The following is a 23,725-nucleotide window of genomic DNA, read 5'->3' as shown; positions in this document are numbered from 1 at the left end:
TGGGGCCCAGACCATTAGTGTTGACCGTGGGCAGCTGCCCCCCCTGCCAGCAGAGCCCTTAAAGCCGCCCAGGCTCTGCTCACCTGAGCCCACCACCATGAAGGCTCTCATCCTCCCCCTGCTTGCTGCTAACTTGGCCTTGCAGCCGGGTGAGGCTTGCGTGGGCCCGGGGCAGAGCTGGGGGAGCAGGGCCCTGGGGGTGGGACGATGAGGGAGGCAAGAGGGGCCGAGAGGGAGGAGGCGGCTGGGAGGAGGCAAGCAGGAGAGGGGCTCAAGGCGCCGGTGGAGCCTGCGTGCAGGCGGGCTGCTGGCGGCCTGTTGGCGCTTCGCCGTGTGGACCTCAGCTTCGACCTGTCCTGCCCGAGGAGACGAATCACCAGGAGCTGGAGCCTCGCCCCAGGGACAGAGCTGGCCTGGCCAGGGATGCAGCCACCGCTCGTCGCTCCGGGGGAGCGACGAGGCCACTGAGAGGCACCTTGCCCGCTGATGCAGGCCATTTGGGAAGGGTCCTATCCACCCTGCCCTCCCCTGCCTGGTGCCCCTCCCTCTCAGGAGCGTGGCATCATGACAGGGCCTTCGGGAGGTTGGGCAGGGCGCCCCCGTGTGCAGGGCCCCTAGTCTGTGGCTCTTGTGTACCAGATGGTGCCCCCCACTCCATGCAGGAGAGGAGGAAACGAGGTTCCTGTCCCCCAGCACTGAAGAGAGGGGCAACCCATCACCCCACCCCTCATTCCCCCACAGGCACCGCCCTCCAGTGTTACTCCTGCGAGGACCAGGGCAACAACGAGGGCTGCCAGCGTGTGCAGAACTGCAGAACCAGTGCTGGACCGAGCGTGTCGGTGAGCGGCCCATGTACCCCTGGCCTCTCTGCGTCCTGCCCTGCCCCCCTGCGCTGTCCCTCGGACGCCACCCCCCGCCCCCGGCCCGCGCACTCCCCAGGACGCCCCGCCCCCCGCGTCATCCCCCGGACTCCTTCAGGCGCTCCAAGGGCGCAGGATTAGGTCTCCGAACTGGACTGTTCATCCTTTGGACCACCCGCCCACCAGCCCCCTTGTTCTCCCGTCCGGGCACAGATACGGACGCTCCGTTTCCCATCCATCCACCCCCGCCCTACCCCTTATCCACCCATCCGTCTCCTCACCCATAACCCGTCCCTTTCACCGCTCACCCTCCACGCACCCGTTGGCCCTCGTCCCTCCACCCCGCATCCAGTCATTCACTGAGCATCTCCAGTGCCGGCAGAGGGTCTGGATGCCCGGGCATGTGGACATGGATGCGACCAGGCCCCCGCCCTCACAGGGCTTGTCGTCTTGGGGTCGACCCAAGCTCTGGAATTTCAGTCAAGAGTCAGGACAGGAGGCAGGCCACAGGAGCTGGGCCAGGGCAGGTGGATGAGTGCCCAAGGCCCAGCCCTGCCCAGCATCTCCACCGCCCCTCCCCCCACAGAAGGCATCAGTCTCCTGACCGTCATCAGCAAAGGCTGCAGCTCGCACTGTGTGGAGGACTCGGGGAATTCCTTCGGGAGCAAGAAAAATATCGCCTGCTGCTCCACTGACCTGTGCAACGCCAGCAGGGCCCAGGCCCTGCAGCCGGCCGGCGTCACCCAGGTGCTGCTCGGTGCTCCTGGCCATCTGCTGCTCTGGGGCCGGGCCCAGCTGTAGGATCCAGGAGGACCCTGCTGTGCCCCATGCCAGGCAGCGGTATCCATGGCCTGGGCCACTCCTGACACACCTGGCCCCGTCACAGACCCTCCGAGACCCTCACTCAGGTCGGGCGATGCCCCCCGCCCTTCCCAGCGCTCCGTGGCTCCCTCGAGGACTCCTGCCCAGCTCCCACCGCCCAGCAGGCTGGGCTTCATGATGTGAAACAGCCGGCAGATAGCCCACCAGACCCCTGCTCAATATTCCAACCCACCCTTAACCCTTGCTCAAGCACGTCTTCCTCCAGGAAGCCTTCCCTGCCTGCCCCTCCATAAGCTGAGCCAGGTTCTGCGTGCAGTGTCCTCCACACCCAGCACGGAGCAGGCTCTCTGGAGGGCCCTGCAAAGGCTGAGAGGAAGTGTTCCGAGTAGTCCTGGAGTCAGCAGTGTGAGGTCCTGAGAGCCCCAAGAGAGGAAGCTCAGAGGGGCGGGCTTGTTCATGGGGGTCGGGGGGCAGCAACACCATACACACAGTAGGCCCTTAACAAAGGCCTGTGGGCTTGGCGGCAGAGAGCCTCTGTCCTTGCTTGCCCCCAGGCGGAGGTCAGGGTCAGGGTCCGGGGTTGTGCGGGTGTAAACATGGAAATGTGGAGCACGTTTAGAGCTCTAGGAAAGAAAGAAAGCCAAGGACGAGGATCCCCAGCGCTGGCGCCTGGAAGGCCTCTGCAGGACCCAAGGTCCAGAGGGAAGTACTGAGGTGCTGAGAGCAGCCACGTCCACCGAGCAGGGCTCCAGGCCATGGTGTTCACATGTCAGCCCCTCCCCGTGGGGGGTGCTCCGCCCTGGGCCGAGGCTCAGGAGGGGAGGTGCTCCGGGTCCCCACACCCCACTCTGGACTCCACGGGCGAGCGTGAGAGGGAAGAGGCGGATGGCCCCCGGAGGTGGGAGCCCTGGCTGCGCCCTCCATGCCCTGTGACCCACGTCCTGCCCCACCTCCTGCCGTCCCTGAGGCCTCGCAGCCATAAGCCTCCACAACAGCTCGGCTCCCGGCCCAGCTCCCCGGGCAGAGGTCTCCCCTCCTGCAGGACGGGGCACTGACGGGCCCCCCCAAGGGTACGGACAGCACGGGGCCACCTGCAGGGGCAGCCCCCCCCCAGTCCCCACAGACAAAGAGGAAGTGCAAACCCCTGTCCCCAAGCTCTGGACGACACCTGCCCCCATCTCACCCTCATGGTGTTGCTTCTTGTACGGAACAAGGTATGTTCTGCGAGCTGACACACCTGGTCACACTCTCTAAGGGAAACCACTTTTGTTTCTGACCTCTGTCTCTCCTCGGTAAGGAATAGAAACCCTGTGGTGGCCGAAGTGGTCCTCCAGATGGACCGGCGTGTTTGTTTTTAAGATGACCCTTGCATCTTCCAGGGGGCAGATGCTATCTGATCCGCTCGCAGCTCCAGTAGCCGGTGATGACCCAGCAGACTTGACAGAGCCCTCGCCACACGCCAGGCTCTTCTCTGCCACCTCCCGCACAATCGTTCATTCATTCCTCCCTACTTAGAGGTGAGGCTGTGCAGAGGAGGAACCTGAAGCAGGGAGGTGAGGCGGCTTGCCCAAGATCATGCAGTCAGCTGGTTAGAACTGGCAAGTCTGCATATTCGAACTCCAGTAGAAACAGGCTCAGAGAGGTGAAGGAGCTGACCTGAGGTCACACAGCTGGCTCCTGCCCACCCCAAACCAGGCCCCACAGTGGGCATCTCCTGCTCTGGCCCCAGCTCCCAGCCACAGTCAGCCCCAGGCCGTCCTCCTCCAAGGACTCTGGCTGCACTGGACTACCTGTCTGGCCCTTCCAGGGCTGAGGTTGGTGGGCTCCCCCTAGGCTGATGACTGGTCTGACTCCCTAGGGATATCCCCATCCTCCCCACTTGGCTCCAGCTGCTCAAGGAGGCAGGCTGGACAGCAGGGAGTGTGGGTCTCCAGGGGTGCTCTGCAGTCCTGGGGTACCTCAGGGGCCCTTTCTGGGTCAGGAGAGATGCCCAGTGCTTCCCCACGCCCGGTGGGCATCTCTCCTGACTCAGGAAGGGCCCCCTGAGGTACCCCAGGACTGCAGAGCAACCCCTGGAGACCCCATCAACTGGCCCACATAGGCTGTTGGGGTGGGGCAGCCCCCAGGTGAGTCACCGCCTTGCTGCTGAATGCTCAGGGACTGTCCCTGCCCCCAGCCTGGGCCTGGGCACACAGCACCTAGAAAAGAATTCCAGCCCTGGGAGTAATCCGGTCAGTACCCCCAGAGTCTCCTGGGGTCCACCCCTGTGCTTTGACAGAGCTGCTCTCTGCCAGAGCGACCACCCCGTCAGCTCCACAGTGGACTGGCCACCCAGCTGGCGCTGCAGACAAACAGGTCTGCACCCTGGTTCTGTACGACCCCCAGGCTACCTCTTCATGGCAATGTGGTGGTGACCAAGGTATGCATGGATCCAAGCGAGCCCCAAGCGGGACTGGCTAGGCCAAAAGGGCCCGCAGAGCTGCTGCCGCTGGATCCGGGACCCCTGTGTGGAATTGCTAGGGTCTGGACCCAGGGGCGGGGTCCAGGCAGGGCCGGGGTCCAGGGGCTGCCTGCTGGTTCCGACTACAGGCACTGTTGCTTTTGTTTCCTCGGGCAGCATCTTGAGCCCATGCTTCTCTTCACTTGGAAGCTCAAACCCAGGAGGCGGCCAGTGGAGCTTAGTATACAGGCCTGCCCCTGGCGGCGACGCCCGGCGTTACCCAGATAGGAGAGTCCTTAGGAACCCAGGGGACCCAGAAGTACCCCTCTGTTCGTCTGCCCTGCTTGGTTCCACAGGCTCGGAGGCTCCAGGGCAAAGGGAAGGGGTCGAGGTCCTGCGCCCAGGACTCCTTCCAGCCCTCCACAAGGTGCCAGGGACCTGTCACAAGATCCATGTGTCCACCGGGTGGGACAGAAGCAGCTGGATGGTGGGGGCGTGGAGACGGCGCTGGCGTGTGTCCACTGGGTGAAGGTGTGTCCACGTCCATGGAGAAGGCACTGGTTCTTATGGCATTCACATTTTGAGCACCTTCAGTGCACCAAGCATCCCGCTGGCCTTGGGGTTTGGCAGTCAACGAGACAGACCAGCCCTGGCCACCTGGCCGCAGGGTCCGGCGGGGAGAGGGCACCCCCTACCTACGGATTGCATCAGTGTAAAAGTAAGTACTCTGGGGATCTAGCCCTGTTTGGGGTTCCAGAAAGGGGCAGATGGAAGGGAGGGTCCCCTGTAGAGGGAACAGCATGTGCAGTGTGTGCATGTCTATGTGCGCGTCTGTGTGTGCCTGTGTGTCGTGTGTGCATGTGTGTGTATGTGTGTGCACATGTGCATGTGTGTGAGGGCGTGCATGTGTGCACCTGCGTGTGGTGTGTAGATGTCTGTGCATGTGTATGTGCACTCGTGTGTGCACGTCTGTGTGCCCACGTGTGTGTGGATGTGTGCATATGTATGTGCACGTGTGTGTACATGTGTGTGGGCTCACGTGTGTGCGCCCGCGTGTCGTGTGTGCATGTGCATATGTGTGCACGTGTGTGTATGCACATGTGTGTGTGTGTGTACATGTGTGTGCTGGGTGATGTGCACAGCAGAAGCTCAGAAGGACCCAGGAGCGGGGGCTGTGAGGAGGGCGGGGCTGCCGGAGCCTCGCCCACCAAGCTGCACTGTGGTCTCCAGAACTAGTTCTCTAGCTACAGGGTCCTCCCCTGGGGGGATGGGACAAGGTGGGTGACAAGGCGGCTGCATTCTGAGGGGCAGCCAAGGGGGCCTCGAAGGGCATGGCATTCCATTAGCCCTGAGAAGCTAGCCCACCCCTGGACAGATGGCTCAGAGCCCAGCCAGGGCAGGGACAGTGTTATAGGGACAAGTGTGAGCATCTGTGGAAGGGTCTTCTTACTGCCAGGGTTTCCTATGGTGGGTGGACCTGCCCTGACATTGGAAATGAGCCCTCTGTTCCTGGAAGTATCCAAGCAGATCCAGGGACCCAGGACAACGCTGGCCCTACTCCGCCCAGCTGCTGGTCCCAGAAGCAAAGCCAGAAAAGCAAACCACTCAGCCTCTGCCCGACACTGACCTTGGCAAGGAGGCCGCCTAGCACCCAGCTCCATGGACTGTGGACCACGGCTGCCCCAGGAGCTCCTTCTTCCCGGCCTGTAAGAACCCTGCAGCTCAAGCCCGCTGGGTGTGGACTGGATGGACAGGCAGCTTCCTCAGTCCAGCTGCTGCCAGATGTCTTCTCAGAGCCACTGGACCGCAGCAATCACTCAGCAAACCCACCGTCCCGTGACTCTAATACTGACCTGAGCAGGAGGCCTCGGGGGTCACTGGCAGATGAAGTCGCTGGAGAGGCCTGGAGGCTGGTCAGGCGAGCTGGCCTGCCTTCTCTGGGCCTTCGCGCAAAGCCCTGCAGAGAAAAGGGACAGGACAGCGACTCAGTGCAGCAGCGCGTCAGGCCAGGCGTCCAGGTGCCTAATTCAAGTTACCGTTGAATCCACTGCTGAGTCATTTCAGTTACTAACTCCTCCCTCTCCACCCTGATGTTCTTTGCTCCCGTTTCTAAAAAGGGTAAAGGGTAGGAATGCTTGGAAATGAGGTTGCGGTTGTCAGGATCTTGCGGGGAAGAGGTGAGTGCGGCGGGGTTAATGAGGTCACAGGCTGAGACTGAACAGGTGTACTGGGGCCAGACTGAGACACTCCTTGAATCCGCCCGCACGTGGGGCTGTCGTCCTGCGAAAGCGGGGAGCCCCTGGAGGTTTGGGAGCAGAGGAGGATCGGTTTCCAGTCGTCTCCAAGTAACGCCGCTGGCGACCGGGCTATTTTCCGTTTCTCCCGCAAAATTCCACAGCCTAGGCCAGGGAAGTGCTGGAGGCTCTCCCAAATTAGAGGTGGAATCTCCGGGGTCAGTCCGAGTCTTCAAGCACCAGGGAAGGTGCGAGGGGCTCGCGCTCCCAGAATGGGCGGGGGCGACACTGCGGGAGACCCGGGGGCGCTCCTGCGTCCGTAGCGCCCGGAGTGACCGCCAGGTGCCGCTGCGATCCCTGGGCTCACCGCCCCCTGAGCCCCGCCCGCCGCGGAGAAAGCGAAAGCCGCTCGCGCCCCGGAGTGGGACGAACCACTGAGAGCGTGGAGGGGGGGCCCGCGGCTAGAGGCGGTACTTCGGCCTGCGGAGCCAGGCACGTCGCCCCCTCAGCCGGCCTCGCGAGATGGTTCGCTCCGCCCGCGCAAAGCTCAACGGTTCCCAGGCGGGCCGGCAGAGCAGTGAAACCAGCGCCGCCGCTGCAACGGTGCGCGCGGAACCCGCACCCGCGCTGACGGCTCTCCCGCGCCCCGCGCCCGCTACGGCCGCCGCCACGATGCTGGAGCTGCTCGTAGCGCTGCTGGCCCTGGCCCTCGCCTACTTCGCATTGCTGGACGGCTGGTATCTCGTTCGCGTGCCGTGCGCTGTGCTGCGCGCGCGCCTGCTGCAGCCGCGCGTCCGCGACCTGCTGGCTGAGCAGAGCTATGCGGGCCGCGTCCTGCCCTCGGACTTGGACCTGCTGCTGCACATGAACAACGCGCGCTACCTGCGCGAGGCCGACGTGGCACGCATCGCGCACCTGACCCGCTGTGGTGTGCTCGAGGCACTGCGCGCGCTCGGGGCGCGCGCAGTGCTGGCCGCTTCTTGCGCGCGCTACCGCCGCTCTCTGCGTCTGTTCGAGCCGTTCGAGGTGCGCACACGCCTACTGGGCTGGGACGACCGAGCCTTCTACGTGGAGGCGCGCTTCATCAGCCTGCGCGACGGCTTCGTGTGCGCGCTGCTGCGCTCGCGCCAGCACGTGCTGGGCACCTCGCCAGAGCGAGTTGTTCAGCATCTGTGCAAGCGCAGGGTGAGCGTCCCCCGTCCCCTGCACGTCTCCCCTGGCCCCTGAGGACCCCTGGCCTCCTGGCCCCACACTGCCGCTTTCCCTCTGCGGGATGCTCTCCTCCCGCCGGGTACCGCTCCCGCCCTTCCCTTTGGTCCCAGGCCAGGGCCTTCTTCACTGATGCCTTTCTTCGTGGGACCCCTCAGGGTTCCCTGATTACCTCTTTGTAGCAGGACTCAGCATGCCCCCCTCCCGCCGCTTCTTAGGAACCTAGCTCCTCAAGGCTCCCGGCCGCACCCTCCAAACAGGGAAGACCCCTCTCTTCAGTCCAAGTGTGGCTAAGAGTGCTGAGCCCGTCTCACGGGTCCTCGGATCTGAACGAAGGATGGCTTTGGGGTGGGGGTGGTGTCGGTGACAAGAGATTGGTGGGCGTTCTCAAGGTCCTGAGACCCCCTTCACCCAGATTAGAGCTGAGGGGCTGGGTCACCATCCCCTGGGTTCGAGTGAGAATTGAGCTCTCTAGAGCTGCAGGACCTGCGTCTTTTCCAGTTGGAGAAAGGAGGGCGGCAGCACCTGCCTGGGGCTCAAGGCCCCTCCCCCAGGCCTGCTCTTCCCGGCACAGTCGGGCCTGCAGCTGCGGCATGGCAACGGGGCCCTGGGGACGTTGCTGCGGTGCTGGTTGCCAGGGCAGGCACCTGCATGCCAAAGCCAGGACCTGCTGGACACCTTGGTGCCCTCAGGCAGGGCGCTGCCCTCTCTGGCCCTGGACAGGCTCAGAAGAGGGAGACAGCCTCACCTCGGTCATGGTGAGGGCATGCATGATGTATTTCCATTGTATCAGAGGTGGGGAAACAGGCTCAGAGAGGTGATGCAAACTGCTTGAGGCTACACAGCAGGCCAGAGGCCCAGCCTTCTGCTTTTCTGTCTCTTTGAGTCAGGGACACCCCCAGAGACCCTGGATCCCACCCACCTCACAGCCACAGAGATGCTGTGTGTATCCCTGCATCGTCAGGAGACCGGGAGGGGAGAGCCATCTAGGCTTTAAATCCGTGGACTCAGCTGCGACCAAAGTTTGGAGGAGAGGGAGCCAAGGGCACTTTCCTGCAGGGGAGGGTGCCATGAGGTCAGGCGTGGGCTGAAGGGTGACACCCATGCCCGGTGAGGCGGCCCTCACCTGGCCTGGCAGGGATACCCTGTGGACGTCCGGTCCCAGATGGGGCAGAGGGCCCCGGGTCCAGTGTCAGGTTTAACGTGGGGTAGGCTGAGCCCAGTGCCGGGATCTGCCTGCTGAAAGGCTGGTGTGGGGCAGCCCGGCCTCGTGGGGAGGGCTGGGCTCCAGGCAAGTCTGGATCCGGTCTCACCCTCCCCTCCCTCTGCAGGTGGAGCCCCCGGAGCTGCCGGCCGACCTGCAGCACTGGATCGCCTACAATGAGGCCAGCAGCCAGCTGCTCCGGGCCGAGAGTGGGCTCCACGACATTCTCAAGGAGCAGTGACCGCCACAGCCTGCCCACCCTGCCCACCAGCCTTGACCTGGAGGCAGCATGGGCCGGCTGGAGTGGCCTTGTGACCCACCAAGCCCCCTCACATGCTCAAGGCCCTCCCCCACCCCCAATTGATTCCCCTCCGTACCCCATCCCACACACAGCATGGGGTGGGGGTGACGCAGGCACCCAGGCCAGCTCTGCCCTCGGGGTGATGACAATGGGCAAACTGGGAGGCCCAGGGCCCTTGGCATGCAGGCAGCAGGGGGTCAGGGTGGGCCGCCTTACAGGTGAAGTCAGGCTTCCGTGCTCTGAGTGGGCAGGTTGCCTGAGGCAGGGAACAGGCTGGGGTTGCTCTGAGCGCCAGAGCTTGGAGTCTGAGGCTGCCACTGGGGGTTGGGCCGGGGGTAGGGCTTGGAGCTGGCCAAGGCCTGGGCCCTAATGTGGGCCCCGAGGAGCTGGAAGGATCAGAGCAGCATTTCAAGGCAGATCCCTCTGCTGCACGTGAGGGCGGGGCAGAGTGTGGCCTGCCAGGGCGCAGGCCGACCGGCCCAGGGTACTCAGAAGAGAGGCCTGGTCACCGGGCGCTGGGGTGGCAGCAGGGCCTGCAGCAGGGGCTTGGGGCTTTGGAGAGTACGATGGGCCCAGCGCAGGTCAGATGTGCAGAGACTCCAGTGGAGGCGGTGAGCTGTCATAGCTGGGGGTGGGGGTGGGGGGTCCTAGTCGGAACCTGCTGCTGAGGAGGGATTGGGGAGAGGCGTGGGGTCCTGCCTGGGTGCCCATAGGACCGTGCTTTGTGACCCTGGCTGGGGTCCTGCCCTCCTGCTGGGGCTGTCCCTGCCTGACTTGACGTCCTGCCCGGCTGTTGATCTGTTAGTTTCTTCCTGCACTGAGAGCTGCTTGCGCAGTGGGCTGGGGCCACACAGGGTCTTCCTGGCTTTGCTCGAGCAGCTCTGTCCTGGCGTTACCAGCCTGCTGAGGTGCCAGCTGGGGCCTGCCCGCTCTCCTGCCTTGCAGCTGGGGCAATGGCCACCTGGGGAGAAGCAGGCACTGGCCCGGGGCCTCAGAGGGCAGCGCAGGTGGGCCTCGTCCCTGGCTGGGACAGAGTCAGGGCTCTGGGGGTGGGTTCTGCCCTGGGCAGGGTGCCCGCTCACCTGTGTCCCTGCAGCGGCCCCCGGGGCAGCCCAGAGGGGCCCAGGACTGCTCCTTGGCCACCCTGTCCACCCCCGGCAGCGGCGCCAGGAGCACGGCCACAGCCCTCTTCCTCCCCTGCCCCCACGGCGTTGTCTGCCTCAGCCAATGGGAACATCGCGGTGTTTCTGTTTTATTTAAGGAAAGCCCAAGAGTAAAGGGCCTTCAATGTGAGCGTGCTGGGGAGTCTTCATTTCCGAAGCCCTTTCTGACGGGGCGGGGGTCGCTGTCGGGATTGTTGGGTGAGCTTGGGGTCCACGCTGGCAGGACAGGACCTATGCCCGTTCCGGTTCACGGGGTCGCGGCCTGAAAGGAGCTGCCCCAAGCCCTTCACAGACAGCCCTCTCCTTCTCTGTGGTTGTCCACAGAGGCTTGGGAGGTCCCACCCCAGACTCTGGGTCTGGGCCCCCAGGCTCCTGGGCTCACTGGGCAGGGTGAGGGCTGGCAGGTGGGGCAGAAGTCAGTGGGCTTTAGTGGGTGGGGTGGGGGGCAGGGTGAACAGAGGGACCATTGTATAGGCCCTCCCAGGAGGGCAGGGATGGGACCCCTGGGACAGAAGGCAGGTGAGTGGTGTGGGGGGGTGGTGTCCGTGCTCTGACCACCTGCCCCAGGAGGGGCCGGCACTGGGGCCTGGGAGAGAAAGGCTGTTGAAAGTGGCTGGGTGTGCAGCAGGCATTCAGCGATGGGGCGGTGGGGCTGGAGAGGCTTGGAGCAGGGCAGTGCTGTGCTGCCAGGGAGGCTGGCTGGAGCCTCAGCCCTTTTCACCTTCCACCTTCCCCAAGGGCCCTGGGGCCTGCCAGGCGGGGCCTCATGCCTGTCCTGAGCCAATGGCCACATGAGGGTCACATGGGCCCCCTCCCAGAAGGTCTGTTTCTCTTCACATGACACATGTTTGCATAGGTCCTGTAGGGAGGGGCGGTGGGGTTTGGGGGATCGTGGCAGGTGACTGAGCTGACCGTTCGTTGCCAGACAGGACAAGTTCCTGGTGGGACCACAGACAGGAAACGGTGCACTCAGCCAGTGGCCTCTAGTAACTGGCTGGGAGCATGTGGGACCAGTGGCTGGGGAGATGGAATGGAGGTGCCTAGGCATGGTCTCGGAGAAGGCAATGGCACCCCACTCCAGTACTCTTGCCTGGAAAATCCCATGGATGGAGGGGCCTGGTAGGCTGCAGTCCATGGGGTCGCTGAGGGTTGGACATGACTGAGTGACTTCACTTACTTTTCACTTTTATGCATTGGAGAAGGAAATGGCAACCCACTCCAGTGTTCTTGCCTGGAGAATCCCAGGGACGGGGCATCCTGGTGGGCTGCCATCTATGGGGTTGCACAGAGTTGGACATGACTGAAGTGACTCAGCAGCAGCAGCAGCAGGCATGGTCTGCCTCGCTTGGCGTGGTGGGGGTGGGGTTCAGGATGGTCATGGACATCTAGGCTGCATGTGGCTGCCTCAGGGGCATGGGGACTTCTGTGTCCACTTCAGGGAGATGCAGACCAGCTGGGTGGGTAGGGGAGGTTCTGGGTCCGCACTTGGAGGACAGGCCCACAGCAGAGAGGAGAAGGGTACCTGCTGACTAAGGGGCCTGGCTTCAGGACTGGGGCGTTGGGAGTGTATCTGCAGCCTAGTTCTCACAAGACCCACTGATCCCATGCAGTGGCTGCTTTTGTTGAGAAGTTCAAGTGACTGTCAGCCCGCATGTGGCCTGGGCACGGGTTCTTCCTAGACCATGCTCCCCCTCCCACACGCCAGTAGGTACAGGACCGTCCACCCCAGGCCCCCGCCCCCTGTGGTCCGTGCGGCGTCTGGCTCCCCAGGTGACCGTTGCCCCCCACCCCCGCCACCTGCCTGCGGGACGTCCGGGGAGGCAGAGCTCCTGGGGGCAGTGGTGGCATTCCTTGTCATCTCTCATGATGGAAGAGGCGCCCTTCTTTCTCTGGCCAGTGAGCGGGGAGGGGGGAGTATTGAGATCTCCCCGCCGCAGCTCTTTGTGACCCACCCACTTCCATGTGACGGGAGGTGGGGGTGTGCGATCAGCACCCACTTGCCTCAAGGCCGCACACCCCCGCAGATGGTGTGGACAGCTGCCGTCCACCCTGCAGCCACCTGCTGGCCACTCTTGTGGCCCCCAGCCATGGCCTCCCCAGCTCCCAAAGGGGTGCAGACCAGCGGGCGTGCCCAGGGCCAGGGCAGGGGCTTGGCGGGCCCCCGTGAGCTCAGGCCACCCTCCATGGCTCCCGGTGGAGGTGCAGGTGGGGAGGACCGGTGACCCTGGCGCCAGGCGAGGAGTCCGAAGGGCGCGCGCCCTCTGCTGGCCACGTGAAGGCCCCACAGGTGCCTGCCACCTGCCTTCCCTGGGACTGGTCAGCTGCCACGCCTCTCCCAGCTGCACACCTGCTCTGCACCCCTGAAGCGCCCAGAGGTGCCCCCCTGTTGCTCTGCTGGCGAGGCTGAAGGGGGCAGTGATGTGGCTTCACTGTGCGCCAAGGTGAGTGGTGGCCCTGGCCTCCAAGCGCAGGGTCACATCAGGGGTGGTCTGGAAGTCTGGCTGTGGTGCAGAATGTGGAGAATCTCCAGCCCAGAGGCCCGACAGCAAGGTGACACTGATAGGCGGGTGTCAGTCCAGCTCCTGCTTCCTACTCTCTGCAGTGGGCTTGAGCAAGGGACCGCCAGGGATAGCTGGCAGGGCTTCCTAGAGCTGAAGGATCCTGGGCTCCAGGGGAGTGGTCAGCCCCCAAGGACACTCTGCAGCCCATCCTTGAGCAGACGGGCTAGACCACGCAGGAAGTGGCCCTGAGCCAGCCCTGGGGGTCCGGGGCAAGCCGACACAGCCTTCGTGTCTTGCACACACACTCCCCTCTAATCTCAGCTGTCCCTGGGGCCCAGGGTATAGTAGGCCTGTTGTCGCAGGAGGTGACTGGGGCCTGGGGAGTTGTGTGGGTGCCCGCAGACCCAGGTACACCCCACCCCACACCCTTCGGAAGACCCAGCCTGGGGGGGCAGGCCATCCCCACACACCCTCTTCCCCAGGCCCCTCCTTGTTGCCGCGGCAGACCTGGGCCCCGCAGACCCACCCACCCATGGAGAACACGATTCCATCCTGGGGAGGTGGCATGGGGTGGGGGGGATGCCTCCAGAACCCCAGGAAATATTCTGGAAGCAGAGTCAGATTTTCCTTTGGCTGAGCAATGAGTCCTGGTCAGACTGCAGGAAGGCATTTGTCCCCTGAAGCCTCTGCCTGCCTGCCTGTGAAGCTGCTCAGAACGGCCGTGGTGGGCACAAGGCTCGTGTGCCGGAACACACCTGGTCCCACCCAGCTCCCCGAAGGCGGCCCCGTGGGCTCTCTGTGTCCAGAAGGAAGAGATGGTCTCCAGCCTCGGTCTATTTATGTATTCCACAGGTTTGGGGGAGGAGGGCAGAGCGCACCCTGTAACGATTCTCCCCCGGGGTCCCATGAGTAGCCTGGTGCCTGCTGAGCTTGGGCCGTGGGCACGTGCCAACAGAGCGGCCAGCTGGCAGCGTTGGGCGCCTCAGGGAAGGAGGTGGCTGAGGACCACGGCCCCCAGGGGGGCCAGGGCCCCAGCACTGAGCCTGGCAATGCCCACGGAGTTGCAGAGGTCGTGGAAGCAGCAGAAGATGGGGTGGGCAGCCCCGATGCTGTCTGGGTCGGTGGCCTCGCAGGAGCTGGCACAGGTGCTGGTCACCACGGGGCTCTCATTGAAAGGGAACTCTGGAGGGAGGGCAGGTGTCAGAGCACAGTCACCACCGCCCCCACTGGCCATCCCAGTCTGCGCCCTTCACCTTGCGCTTCCTGCCTCCTCCCAGGCCACCCTAACTGACCGATGGCCTGGAAGTCACCTGTGCCCCTACTGGGGTTGCAGTGTGGCCCTGAGGTGGGAGCTGGGAGCCCCGGGCCCCCTCCTCACCTGCCTCCACCGTCACCAGCGTGGTCTTGCAGGCTATTTCATTCGGCTTGCAGTAGGTAATGTTCTTGCACAGAGGAAGGGCCGTGGGCTGCTCACAGGTGATGCAACTTAAGGCCTCACCTGGGGGAGGGGCGGGGGCAGACCCTCATCACCCGGCCCTGAGACCCACCCTGGGGGTCACAGGAAGGGCAGGAGAAGAGGCCAGGGGTGGTCCAGCCCCAGGCCCTTCCCCACAGGTCCGCCTGGAGCCTGTGTCGGAGTCCTTCCCTGGAGGACCGCCTTGCCCTGCTGAGTCTCTTCAGGCCCAGCCTCCGGCTTAGACATGATCCCTGCACCGCCCCTCCCCGAGCCCCCACCCCCCAACCCCCCTCCCCCGCCGACCCGAGCCTCGGTCTCCCTGCCTGGAGAGCAGGGCGTGACCCCTGCCCTGGGTGGAGCCGGGCTCAGGACCAGAGGGTCAGGGCGGTCAGCCCAGTTGGTGACCCCCTCCCCGCCCCGGAGGTGGGCTGGGCGAGGACCAGTGCCAGTCCCCCCGTCAGCCAGCTGCACCGCCTCTCTCACCCAGGTGCACAGCCGAGGCTGCGGCGAGCAGCAGGGCCAGCAGGGCCCTGGGGACGGCCATCCCTCTAGTCGAGCCGAGCGGCCGCGGTCTCCGCCAGCTGCCCGTGGGGATTTATACCCAGCCCTTGGGTCCCCACTCTGGGTGGCGGCAGGAGCCGCCAGTGAGTCAGCAGGGTGGAAGCTGGGCAGGCAGCTGGCAGAGGACGCTTAGGTGCTGGCCTTCGGGGCGGGAGCCCCGGATGCTGGAGCTGGCCAGGCCAGCCCCTCCCCTGGCCGCCACACAGGAGCCCCTTTCCACTGCTGAGTGTGGTGCCCCAGGCCCACATCCCCAATGGTTCCCTCATCACTGCCAAGCCCTTCCTCACAAATGGCCTTTAGACCAGGCCTGAGCTTCCCGTTCCCAGCCCCAGACAGCAGGGCTCCCGGACCCGCCGTGCGGCCCACCTCCCACCGCACACTGCCCCACGTCCACCCCTGTGCTCTGCCACTCACTGACCCTACCGCCCGTCTCCCCTGTGCCAGAGGCCTGGGTCCCGTCTGCTGTCTCAGCCTCTGGTTTCTCTGTCCTCTGAGGGTGCAGTGGGTGGATGGGTGGGTGTGTGGATGGACGGGCGGATGGATGATGGATGGTTGAAAAGACAGATGGCTCGGTGATGCTTGAGCGAGTGGCTGGGAGGAAGGAGGAATAAACGGATGGACGATGCATAGGTGGCGGGCGGGCTGGCTGGAAAGGGAGGGGGCACATTCCGGCACTGGAGCCTCGTGCCCACTTCTTTCACCACTTATGAAAGAGTAAGAGAGGTGGTGGATGAAGGGGTATGTGCTGGGTGGAGGGTGGGGGTGGGCCCTGCCGTGGGGCAGGGAGTTACACCCCAGTCTCAGGGCTGGGTGATGTGCTGGGAGGAGCTTAGGGCTGGCACTCAGGAGGCCTGGGTTTGAGCCTTGGCTGTGCTGCCGTCTCCGTATGTGACCTTGGGGTGACTCTCCTTCCTCCAGACTGGATTTTTGTTTTCTGTGATGAAACTAGGAACCCAGGGCAGTTGGAGAGCAGAAGTGACCTGGCCTCGAGGATGGGGAGGTGGTTGCAAGGAAACAAAGGGAATTGTTTGCAAAGGGAGGACCGTGGTTAATCCAGGTCAAACGATGCAGTCACACGCTGCGGGCGTGGCCCAGCACACAGCCGGGCAGCCCTTCCCTGGGGCCTGGGCTGCCAAGGCACGAGGGCTGTGCAAGTGCAGCCAGGCAGGGTCTGGTCTGAGCCTCAGAGACGGTGGGTCCTGGCACCCCCAGGCTTCTGTGCGACCAGGTCTGCTCATAAGCCACCCTGACCCCCTGCTTTTAGATGTAAAGCAGGCAGAGGACCATCAACCCGGGGGGCAGCTGTGAAAACTAGCCAGCGAAGGTTGCGGTGGTGATGGATGTGGCGTGGCGGCCAGGTGGGCTGGTCGGGCTCCAGGCCGGGAGACCCCGTGGGCCGTTGGGGCAGGCCGCTGGAAAGCAGCCTTGAAGGAGCCGGAAGACCTTGGAGGTGGAGATGGCAGGGAGGGTGCTGAGGGCAGTGGGGTAGTGACCAGGATGGACACACAGCCTTCCCGTGTTTGCCTGTAGGGCCATGTGTGTGTGTGTTTACTGAGTCACACCTGGGCGCGTAGTCGCTTCAGTCATGTCTGACTCCTCACGGCCCTATTGACTGTAGCCCTCCAGGCTCCTCCTCCATGGGATTCCCCAGGCAAGAATACTGCAGTGGGTTGCTATGCCCTTCTCCAAGGTAGCTACCTGACCCAGGGATCAAACCGGGGTCTCCTGCACTGCAGGCAGATTCTTTACCAGCTGAGCTACCAGGGGAGCCCTTACTGAGTCTCAATCCAGAGTTTAAGGCTTAAGTGACCCACGGCCGCCCTTGTTTTTGTGAGAGGCGGGAAGAGCCAGGTGGGAGGGCTGGTGGATAGCTGAGGGCAGGGTCTCCTCCTTGACAGGGTCAGCACCCAGAGATGCGGTCCCGGGGGTGGTGTCTGAGACTGTGTGAACGTTCCTGGCCTCCTGGCCCCCACTGTTCCGGGGGGTTTGTCCAAGGTGCTCTCCCAGCAGCAGGTCTGCAAGGGTCCTGCCCCTGGGAGCTGGCTGGGAATGCGAGTCTTGCCCGCAGGAAGACGAGGTGTGGCGTTCCCAGGGTCTGAGGGATAGGAGGCCTCCGAGGCTGCCCGCCTCCTGTCCCGCAGGCATGGGGCGCCCTCAGTGGGACTCGACTGTGCGTCCAGCGGCTGCTTCCCTCCATCCAGGGGCAGGAAACCCTTAAAGGGGGTGGCGGACAGTGGGGGCTTTCCGGACTCAGGGCTGTGGGCTAGGAGGGGGCACCTTGTGGTGCAGAAGGAAAGCCGTGCAGCCCTGTCTCGATGTGGCTGGAGACTCTGGGTGCTGTGTGCATCCAGGGCCTCAGAGCAGCCTCTGAAATGGGGCGGGGCAGAGACTGGGGGTGCGTCTCAGGGTACCTGGGGTCCATCTCCTGCCCTCCATCCGTCAAGTGCCCAGGCCTGTGCTCATAGGGCCCTGGGGGAGGGGCGGGGGCAGGAAGTGGGTATGAGAGGCCTGTGAGGCGGGGGCTTCCTGGGGAAGCAGCCTGGAGGCTTTGGGCTGGCCCAAGGCCCAGGAGAGACGGAGCTCCCCTCTGCACTGGAGCTTGGGCTGCCTGGGCACCAGGGAGTAGGGCTTGTGAGAGCGGGGCTGGGGGCTTTCTGGGGGACTTTCTGGGGTGGGCTTGGAGAGGGCCTGGAACTCCCCCACTCTGCCCCCTCCGCCACATGACGCAGGGGACCCTGTCACCACAGGCCTGACCCAGGGTAAGGCCTTGTTCAGGGGCTGGGCCGATGAGCCTTGGGGGGCTTCGTGGAGTAATCCCAGGTCCTGGGCCACTCTTGGCCCCCCTTGCCTACCTTCCGCCTGGCCTGGCCTGCCATCCTGTACCCAATGTCTCTGTCATTCAAGGGCAGTCCTAATGCCCCCTCCTCCAAGAAGCCACCCCTGATCCAGCCCTGGTGGACATGGTGTGCCTGTGGGCCCTACTTCCTGTCCTGCCACAGTCAGGCCCCCAGAGCTAGGACTAGTGGGTGTGCAGGTCTAGTGGGTGTGCAGGACTAGTGGGTGTGCAGGACTAGAGGGTGTCTCAGCACTAGTGGGTGCGCAGGACTAGAGGGTGTGCAGGACTAGTGGGTGTGCAGGACTAGAGTGTGTTTCAGCACCAGTGGGTGTGCAGTACTAGAGGGTGTCTCAGCACTAGTGGGTGCTCAGGACTAGAGTGTGTCCAGGTCTAGTGACCATCCCCCCTTACCCCATCACAGGGAGATGGAGGGCCCACAGATGGGGCAGTGGCGTGGCTGAGAGAGAGCCTGGGCCGGGCAGAGAGGGTGGGGAGATGGAGGGGCTAGAATGGCCAAGGGGGACACGGCCTAGGCTGAGGAGCCAGAGCTGCAGCGGGCAGCCCTCCCCCCCATCCAGCGGGTAGGTCTGCTCCCAGAAAACAGATTCAGGAGGCCTGGTGCAGGTGTGGGCCGTGATTCTTCAGAGGCGCTGGGGGCTGGGCTACATGGGGCTGCGGGCCAGGGTCTAGAGATGGAGGCTCAAGAGTGGGGTGAGCAGGAGGAAGGCACCAGCCAGGCTGCAGGGGCCGCCCAGGGTGGGCGCCCCATCCACGTTGCACAGGTCAGTGTTGCAGCAGGACACGGGCCGGGTCCAGCCGATGCCGTCCACGTCCGAGGGCTCGCACTTGCTGGCACAGGACTTGGTCACCGTGGAGTCCCCCAGGAAGGGGTACACTGGGGGCACGGGGGCACCGGCGTCAGGCTGGCCCCCGAGCCCCAGCCCAGCCTCCTCCCACAGCACCCACTCTGGCTCAGCCCCTCTGTGACCTGGCCCCTCCTTCCTTCCACCACCATTGCGCCAGGGGCGCGCAGTGACTTGTTCAGGCTGCCTCGAGGGGTGAGGCCACTCCGTGACTCCCCAGCAAGGCTGCAAGAGCCTCCCATTCCAGGAAGGAGGGTGAGGAAAGAGGGAGGGAGCCTGGCTGCTTGGACCAAAAGCTCTTTCTGGAAATGTCAAAGGTGGTAGCTGCTCTCCGCACACAGGGCCTGGGCTGCAGGCAGCTCCGACTCTGGGGCCCTGCTCACCCGCCCCACTGACCTGTCTCCAGGGAGTAGAGTGTGGTCTTGCACATGGTCTCGTTGACATTGCAGGTGGTGATGGTGACACAGTAGGACACGTTGATGGGCTCAGGACACGTGTAGCATTGCAGGGTGACCACTGGGGAAGGGGCGGCCAGGGCTGGTCAGGCAGGCCTGTCCCTCCCAAGCCTCGGGACTCGAGAGCCCAGGTTTGAGGGGGACAATGCCACCGATCCTCCAGTCGCCAACCAACCAAAACCCCAGGAAGATTCAAGAGCTGCGAGCTGGGTCGCTGAGTCCCGAGGCAGAGTATGCCCCTGGCGGTCGGGCTCAGCCTGCCGGCCAAAGCTGAGATGTTGCTGTGTTGGGGGTGCTGGGGAGGCACACGGAGGTGGGGCTGCACCCACACCTCTGCAGTAAAGGCCCAGGCAGGGGCCCGGAGGGCCTCACTGCAGCAGGTCACCCCCCACACACCCCCGGCGTCCTCATCAGCAACATGCAGGACCCCAAGTGCTGCAGGGGGATCGGAAATCGGGCAGGGAGGTGTATGGTGTGCAGGGTGGGCTGAGCCGGGCCTGCTGTGCCCGCTGGTGGAAGCTTAACAAGGGTGAGGAGGAGAGCTCAGGCCCAGAGGGACCCAGGTTGGTCAGGGTGCGGGCTGGTGGGCTGACCCCTTCCTTCCAGCGCCAGTGCCCCAGCCGGGTCCCTGCAGCCTGGCCCTCCGCCCCTACTGCTGTTACTGTGTCTCCCAGACACTTCTGTTTCCTCCTGGACAGAACAGCCTGGCTGGGGCCCACCCCACCAGCTCCTCCTCAGGTTGGGAGTGGGGCCCGTGAGGGTCTGGGTATCTGAGACCCAAGTCCCCCAGGATGTCCGGTCTGCTTCCCTCTTCACCTACTGCTGCCCCCACCCCAGTGCCTCCCTGGGGTCGCCACGGCATCTCCTGAGTCCTGCCCCAGGAACCACGGCCCCGGAATCTGGGAATGTGACTCTGACCTTGCCCGCCTGCCCCAGCGGAGAGCCCGTCCCTGGTGCCCACGCCCCTGATGAAGGGCCACTCCCCACAGTGGGCACCCAGGGCCTTGGCGGCCAACCACCCTGCCAGTCCCAGCCCTGGACAGCGCCTCCCGCTGTCCCCGTCCTCATCCTCCCTGGGCCCCAGGCACTCCTCTGCCGGTGCCCCTCTGTGCCTGCCCCCCATGCTTTCCTCACCTCCCTGCTTTCTGCCTTTCCCTGGCCCCTGCTGCTCCCTCCGGCTGCCGGGCACCCCTCACCGAGCTCACAGCAGGCGGCCAGCACCAGCGCTGGCAGTGCCAGCCGTGTCCCCCACATGGTCTGGTTCCTGCAGCACGTCGGTCCTAGGCCTACCCCTCGGAGGGGATGGGAGCACCGTGCAGCCACCCGACCCGTCAGCCGTGCAGATTAGGTGGATTGGTTTCCCGGGTGGTGGAGGTACGGAGGCCCGCCCCCTACCCGGGGGCCCCACCCACTTCCACCTGAACCCGATCCTGATCCTCCGTGGCTCTCCTCCGCCCCTCCCTGCCCCTTCCTCATTCCTCTGCCTCCCGCGGTCTGGGCCCCTCCCCGCACCCTTGTGACCCCCTCATGACCCTTCTCTCATGGTTGGGGGTCCTTGCCTGCCTCTGTAACTCCCTCGGGGGTGCTCTGACTTCTCCCCACCAGACAGTACTGCCCCTCAGGATGGTCTCAGCCTGCCTGGAAGGGAGCGGCAGAGGGGGGCTCCCCTGCACCCTGACTCCCGCCTCTGTCAAGGGCCTTGGATGCCCACTCCTGTCTGCGGTGTTGAGTCCTGGGCTAGTGGTTCTGGGTTCGAGTCCTCCCAGGGTGCCCAGGCCCCAGTGCACGGCTTCTTTGAGGTGGTCACGTGGGGCATCCTGATGGGGAAATGGTCGCCTGGACAACCAGCCAAAATGTGCTCAGAGGCTAAGGGCACAAAGACAGCAAAACTGCTGGGTCAACAGAAAGATCCTGGACGGTGGCAGGGGAGGGGGAGGGGGACACGAATCCTGGTGTCCCCTCCAGGGTCCGGCACGCCTTGATCGGAGCCCCTGGCCCCGCTGCAGGTCAGCAAGTTGACAGGATGGGCCTGGCCCCAGACTCAGAAGGGGGAGAAACGGATCCGGTCCTAGGTTCAAGCAGCACCAGGCACTGCTCCCCAGCCCGCCCACACCCCCACCCCACCCCGCCCCCCGCCCCGGGGGCTGCACCTCGGCCTCTCCAGGGTCTGCCCTGTCTGTGACCCTGCCTCCCCACTCTGGGCCCCACGCTGCCCGAGTCAGCATGGGTAGGAGTGGGACAGGGCTGTTGACAGGCCTGGTTGGCCGGGCTGGGCCCGACTCACCCGGCTCCACCACAGCCCCGCTGGGCTCCTCCCTCCTCTCCCACCGGGTCCAGATCTCACTCCCCTCCAGCTCCACCCCTGCCTTCCTGCTCCAGGGTGTCCTTCCCTCCTCTCGTCCTGAGGCTGAAATTCTGCCTGGGAACCTCCCACCCCACCCGAGGGCCCCCAGTGGCTTTTTCTAGTCCGGGGGCAGCAGCTCCATGTGGGCTGTGGTCTTTGATCCTGAGACTGGGAGAGCTGCGGCTCCCTGGGCACCAGGGTGGGGAGAGGCGCCCGGCCTTCCCTAAACACCAAGAAGGTGTCAGACGCCCAAGAAGGTGTCAGACCCTGGACCTGGTTCCGGACACCACAGCGAGGGGCGGTGCCAGAGTTTCAGATTCGGGATGAGAGGCTGTCGCAGCAAGTTGACAAGCTGGTCACTTCAAAGGAAGTGCTGGATGACAGCCAAGACGGCAGCCGGGCCTGTCTGATTCTGCCGCTCCCCAGGACGCCGGGGTGATGCTGGGCGCGGCTAACAGGAGCAGACAGCACCTTGCACACCCGAGCTTCCTCCTGGGCCATTCTCCCAGCGGCTGGACCAGCCCAATGCCTTCTGTCCTTAGACCCAGAGACCTCACCTGTCCTTTTCTTCTGGAACAAGTCTGGCCTCTGGGCATTAGCTCCTCCTAGAGAGCCTTTCTGAAGTCACAGCTGTGCACAGAGTGAGGAGGAATGTGCCCCAGCCAGGGTCTGGGTGCTCTGCTGGGAAGCCTCCCTGCTAAGAGGTCTATGCCCTTCCCTGTTCCTCTAGAGGCCTTGGGGTCAGTGTGCACAGTGTGACCAGGGTCAGAGGTCAGAGTGTGAGAGATCAGTGTGACCAGGGTCAGGGGTCAGACTGTGACCAGGATCAGAGTGTGACCAGAGTCAGGCTCAGTGTGTGACTGGGGTCAGGGGTCAGGTGTCACCTTCACTTCGTCTGGGAAGCTCTTGTGTCCTTAGAAAGAACAAACTAGACAAGTAGGTTAAAAAGGCAGGGAGCAGAGGTCAGTAAAAGAATTACTGTAACCGGCAGTCCAAGCAGGAGTAAGAACCAGTAGCAACTTTGATCTTGGTCCAGGTAGAGTCAACACTTGAGTTACCCTCTTCACAGGAATGGAGCCATTTGGAGTGGTCATATATATTTTTTTATGTATTTTAACCTAGTTAAAGTAGTTGAAGGACTGACAACCTGAACGTTAGCAGACAAAATAAATCTTTTTTTTTCCAGGAGAACGAGCCTGAAAGCCAATCCGGACACGGTGCTTTGCCAGGTAGCCAGTTGTCTACGCTTGTCTGAGTAGGTTCTAGCCTTTTAATGTGGTATTAACATATAAGCCAAAGTAGTTGTCTCCAGTAACAATTTTAGTGTTTTTCTAGGTATGAGAAGATGTAAGAATTTGGGCTCAAGAAAATGCTTACATGAAGATATCTAACTATCTGAAGGCCTGTTTTGTCCGTTTTCCCAGAGCACAAACTGAGTGCCTGATTTCTGCTCTCCGCCCTGAGTTCCTTCAGGGGGCGTGAAGGGCAGCAGCTGTAGTGGCGTGATTTGACCTTCGCAGAGGCAGCAGCGAGTGCCAGTTTTCAGTGGGCAGGGCCCCTTCACAGCCACAGGTTGGCCACGGTTTGGGGGCATTTCGTGACCATTTTGCCCCTCGGTGCCGGGAATGCTTACTCCCAGGTCTGTCAAAGACTTCACTCACGGGCCACTCAGTCTGCTGATTCTGGACCAGGCCCCACGAGTAGCCAAAGTCTCTGGACCGCACCTACCTTACCGGCCTCTTGGTCCAGGGAAATAGTCCCTCTTGTTGCTTCTTCTTCTACCTGCAGTCACACTATTACAATCACTGATCTCGTATGGAACTGTAGCCCACCATTTTATCAGGGGCTCAGTCACACACTTGGTAATGTAAGAAACAACACTTTTTGAAACGGGCAATATAGAAAACTATAATAAATAATATATCAAATATATTATATTTATAATTTATATTAAACATATTAAATTCTGTTAATAAAAAAATTTATTTACCTAATTTTAATTTAATCTTAGAAAGCCCCCTCCCTTTTTAAACAAATCTTGAAGAGGTTATATTTTTGCATGGGCGTCAGAATGAAATCACAGCCCTCTGTGATGACAGGCTTAAGAAGCACATTTAAAATCTCATTGCAATTCAATAGGCAAAGCAACTTGGTTGCTGCTGTGACATATAGCATTTTAAGAGAGTAACTAGAGCCATGACTAATGACATTTACCGGGACATGTCAGGTCTTTACGAATTCCATTTAAGTGTTAGAACACCTGTATTAGTAACACGTACCACAGAATAGTTACAGTGTAACAAGGTATTCACTTAGCAAAAATAACAATGAAAGATTTCAAAGGCAGTTCAACATCTTAAGAAAATTTGTACCCTGTACAAAACTCTTTTATCAGGTTTCCAAAAGCTCCCTTTTTTTACTTTGTGTATCCAAAGTAAAACTTTTCCCACACAGAAACAGTCACCTGTGAGCCAGA

At 62.9% G+C, this 23,725-nt stretch overlaps 3 protein-coding genes and 1 pseudogene across 3 annotated transcripts; 2 read left to right on the top strand and 2 right to left on the bottom strand.

Annotated features, from left to right (window-relative positions):
- The first annotated feature begins 97 nt into the window (after positions 1-97).
- On the top strand, positions 98-1,861 carry PSCA (prostate stem cell antigen; annotated as a pseudogene).
- Positions 1,862-6,886: 5,025 nt separating this feature from the next.
- THEM6 (thioesterase superfamily member 6) lies at positions 6,887-10,363 on the top strand. The gene is made up of 2 exons (NM_001099375.1): positions 6,887-7,541; positions 8,897-10,363. The coding sequence occupies exons 1-2, from the start codon at positions 7,029-7,031 to the stop codon at positions 9,008-9,010; spliced, it is 627 nt and encodes a 208-aa protein (NP_001092845.1). The 5' UTR covers positions 6,887-7,028; the 3' UTR covers positions 9,011-10,363.
- A 3,198-nt stretch (positions 10,364-13,561) lies between these two features.
- SLURP1 (secreted LY6/PLAUR domain containing 1) lies at positions 13,562-14,760 on the bottom strand. The gene is made up of 3 exons (XM_002692594.5): positions 14,674-14,760; positions 14,113-14,232; positions 13,562-13,916 (listed from the first exon to the last, which is right to left on the bottom strand). The coding sequence occupies exons 1-3, from the start codon at positions 14,732-14,734 to the stop codon at positions 13,717-13,719; spliced, it is 381 nt and encodes a 126-aa protein (XP_002692640.1). The 5' UTR covers positions 14,735-14,760; the 3' UTR covers positions 13,562-13,716.
- A 3,446-nt stretch (positions 14,761-18,206) lies between these two features.
- LYPD2 (LY6/PLAUR domain containing 2) lies at positions 18,207-20,276 on the bottom strand. The gene is made up of 3 exons (XM_002692566.6): positions 20,102-20,276; positions 18,847-18,966; positions 18,207-18,482 (listed from the first exon to the last, which is right to left on the bottom strand). Exons 1-3 carry the CDS (start codon positions 20,157-20,159, stop codon positions 18,274-18,276), a joined length of 387 nt encoding a protein of 128 aa, XP_002692612.1. The 5' UTR covers positions 20,160-20,276; the 3' UTR covers positions 18,207-18,273.
- Positions 20,277-23,725: the final 3,449 nt, after the last annotated feature.

Source organism: Bos taurus, chromosome 14, assembly GCF_002263795.3.
Source record: "Bos taurus isolate L1 Dominette 01449 registration number 42190680 breed Hereford chromosome 14, ARS-UCD2.0, whole genome shotgun sequence".
In the NCBI taxonomy this organism is placed as follows: Eukaryota; Metazoa; Chordata; class Mammalia; order Artiodactyla; family Bovidae; genus Bos; species Bos taurus.
This window is presented reverse-complemented; position numbering and strand designations above follow the sequence as displayed.

Excerpts from the sequence above, each read along its gene's own strand:
- THEM6 (NM_001099375.1), top strand. The coding sequence starts at position 7,029 with ATGCTGGAGCTGCTCGTAGCGCTGCTGGCCCTGGCCCTCGCCTACTTC. Across the intron at positions 7,542-8,896 it reads AGCATCTGTGCAAGCGCAGG|GTGGAGCCCCCGGAGCTGCC; the intron begins GTGAGCGTCCCC and ends CTCCCTCTGCAG.
- SLURP1 (XM_002692594.5), bottom strand. The coding sequence starts at position 14,734 with ATGGCCGTCCCCAGGGCCCTGCTGGCCCTGCTGCTCGCCGCAGCCTCG. Across the intron at positions 14,233-14,673 it reads AGCCTCGGCTGTGCACCTGG|GTGAGGCCTTAAGTTGCATC; the intron begins GTGAGAGAGGCG and ends CCCCTCCCCCAG. Across the intron at positions 13,917-14,112 it reads GCTGGTGACGGTGGAGGCAG|AGTTCCCTTTCAATGAGAGC; the intron begins GTGAGGAGGGGG and ends CCCTCCCTCCAG.
- LYPD2 (XM_002692566.6), bottom strand. The coding sequence starts at position 20,159 with ATGTGGGGGACACGGCTGGCACTGCCAGCGCTGGTGCTGGCCGCCTGC. Across the intron at positions 18,967-20,101 it reads GGCCGCCTGCTGTGAGCTCG|TGGTCACCCTGCAATGCTAC; the intron begins GTGAGGGGTGCC and ends CCCCTTCCCCAG. Across the intron at positions 18,483-18,846 it reads ACTCTACTCCCTGGAGACAG|TGTACCCCTTCCTGGGGGAC; the intron begins GTCAGTGGGGCG and ends CCGTGCCCCCAG.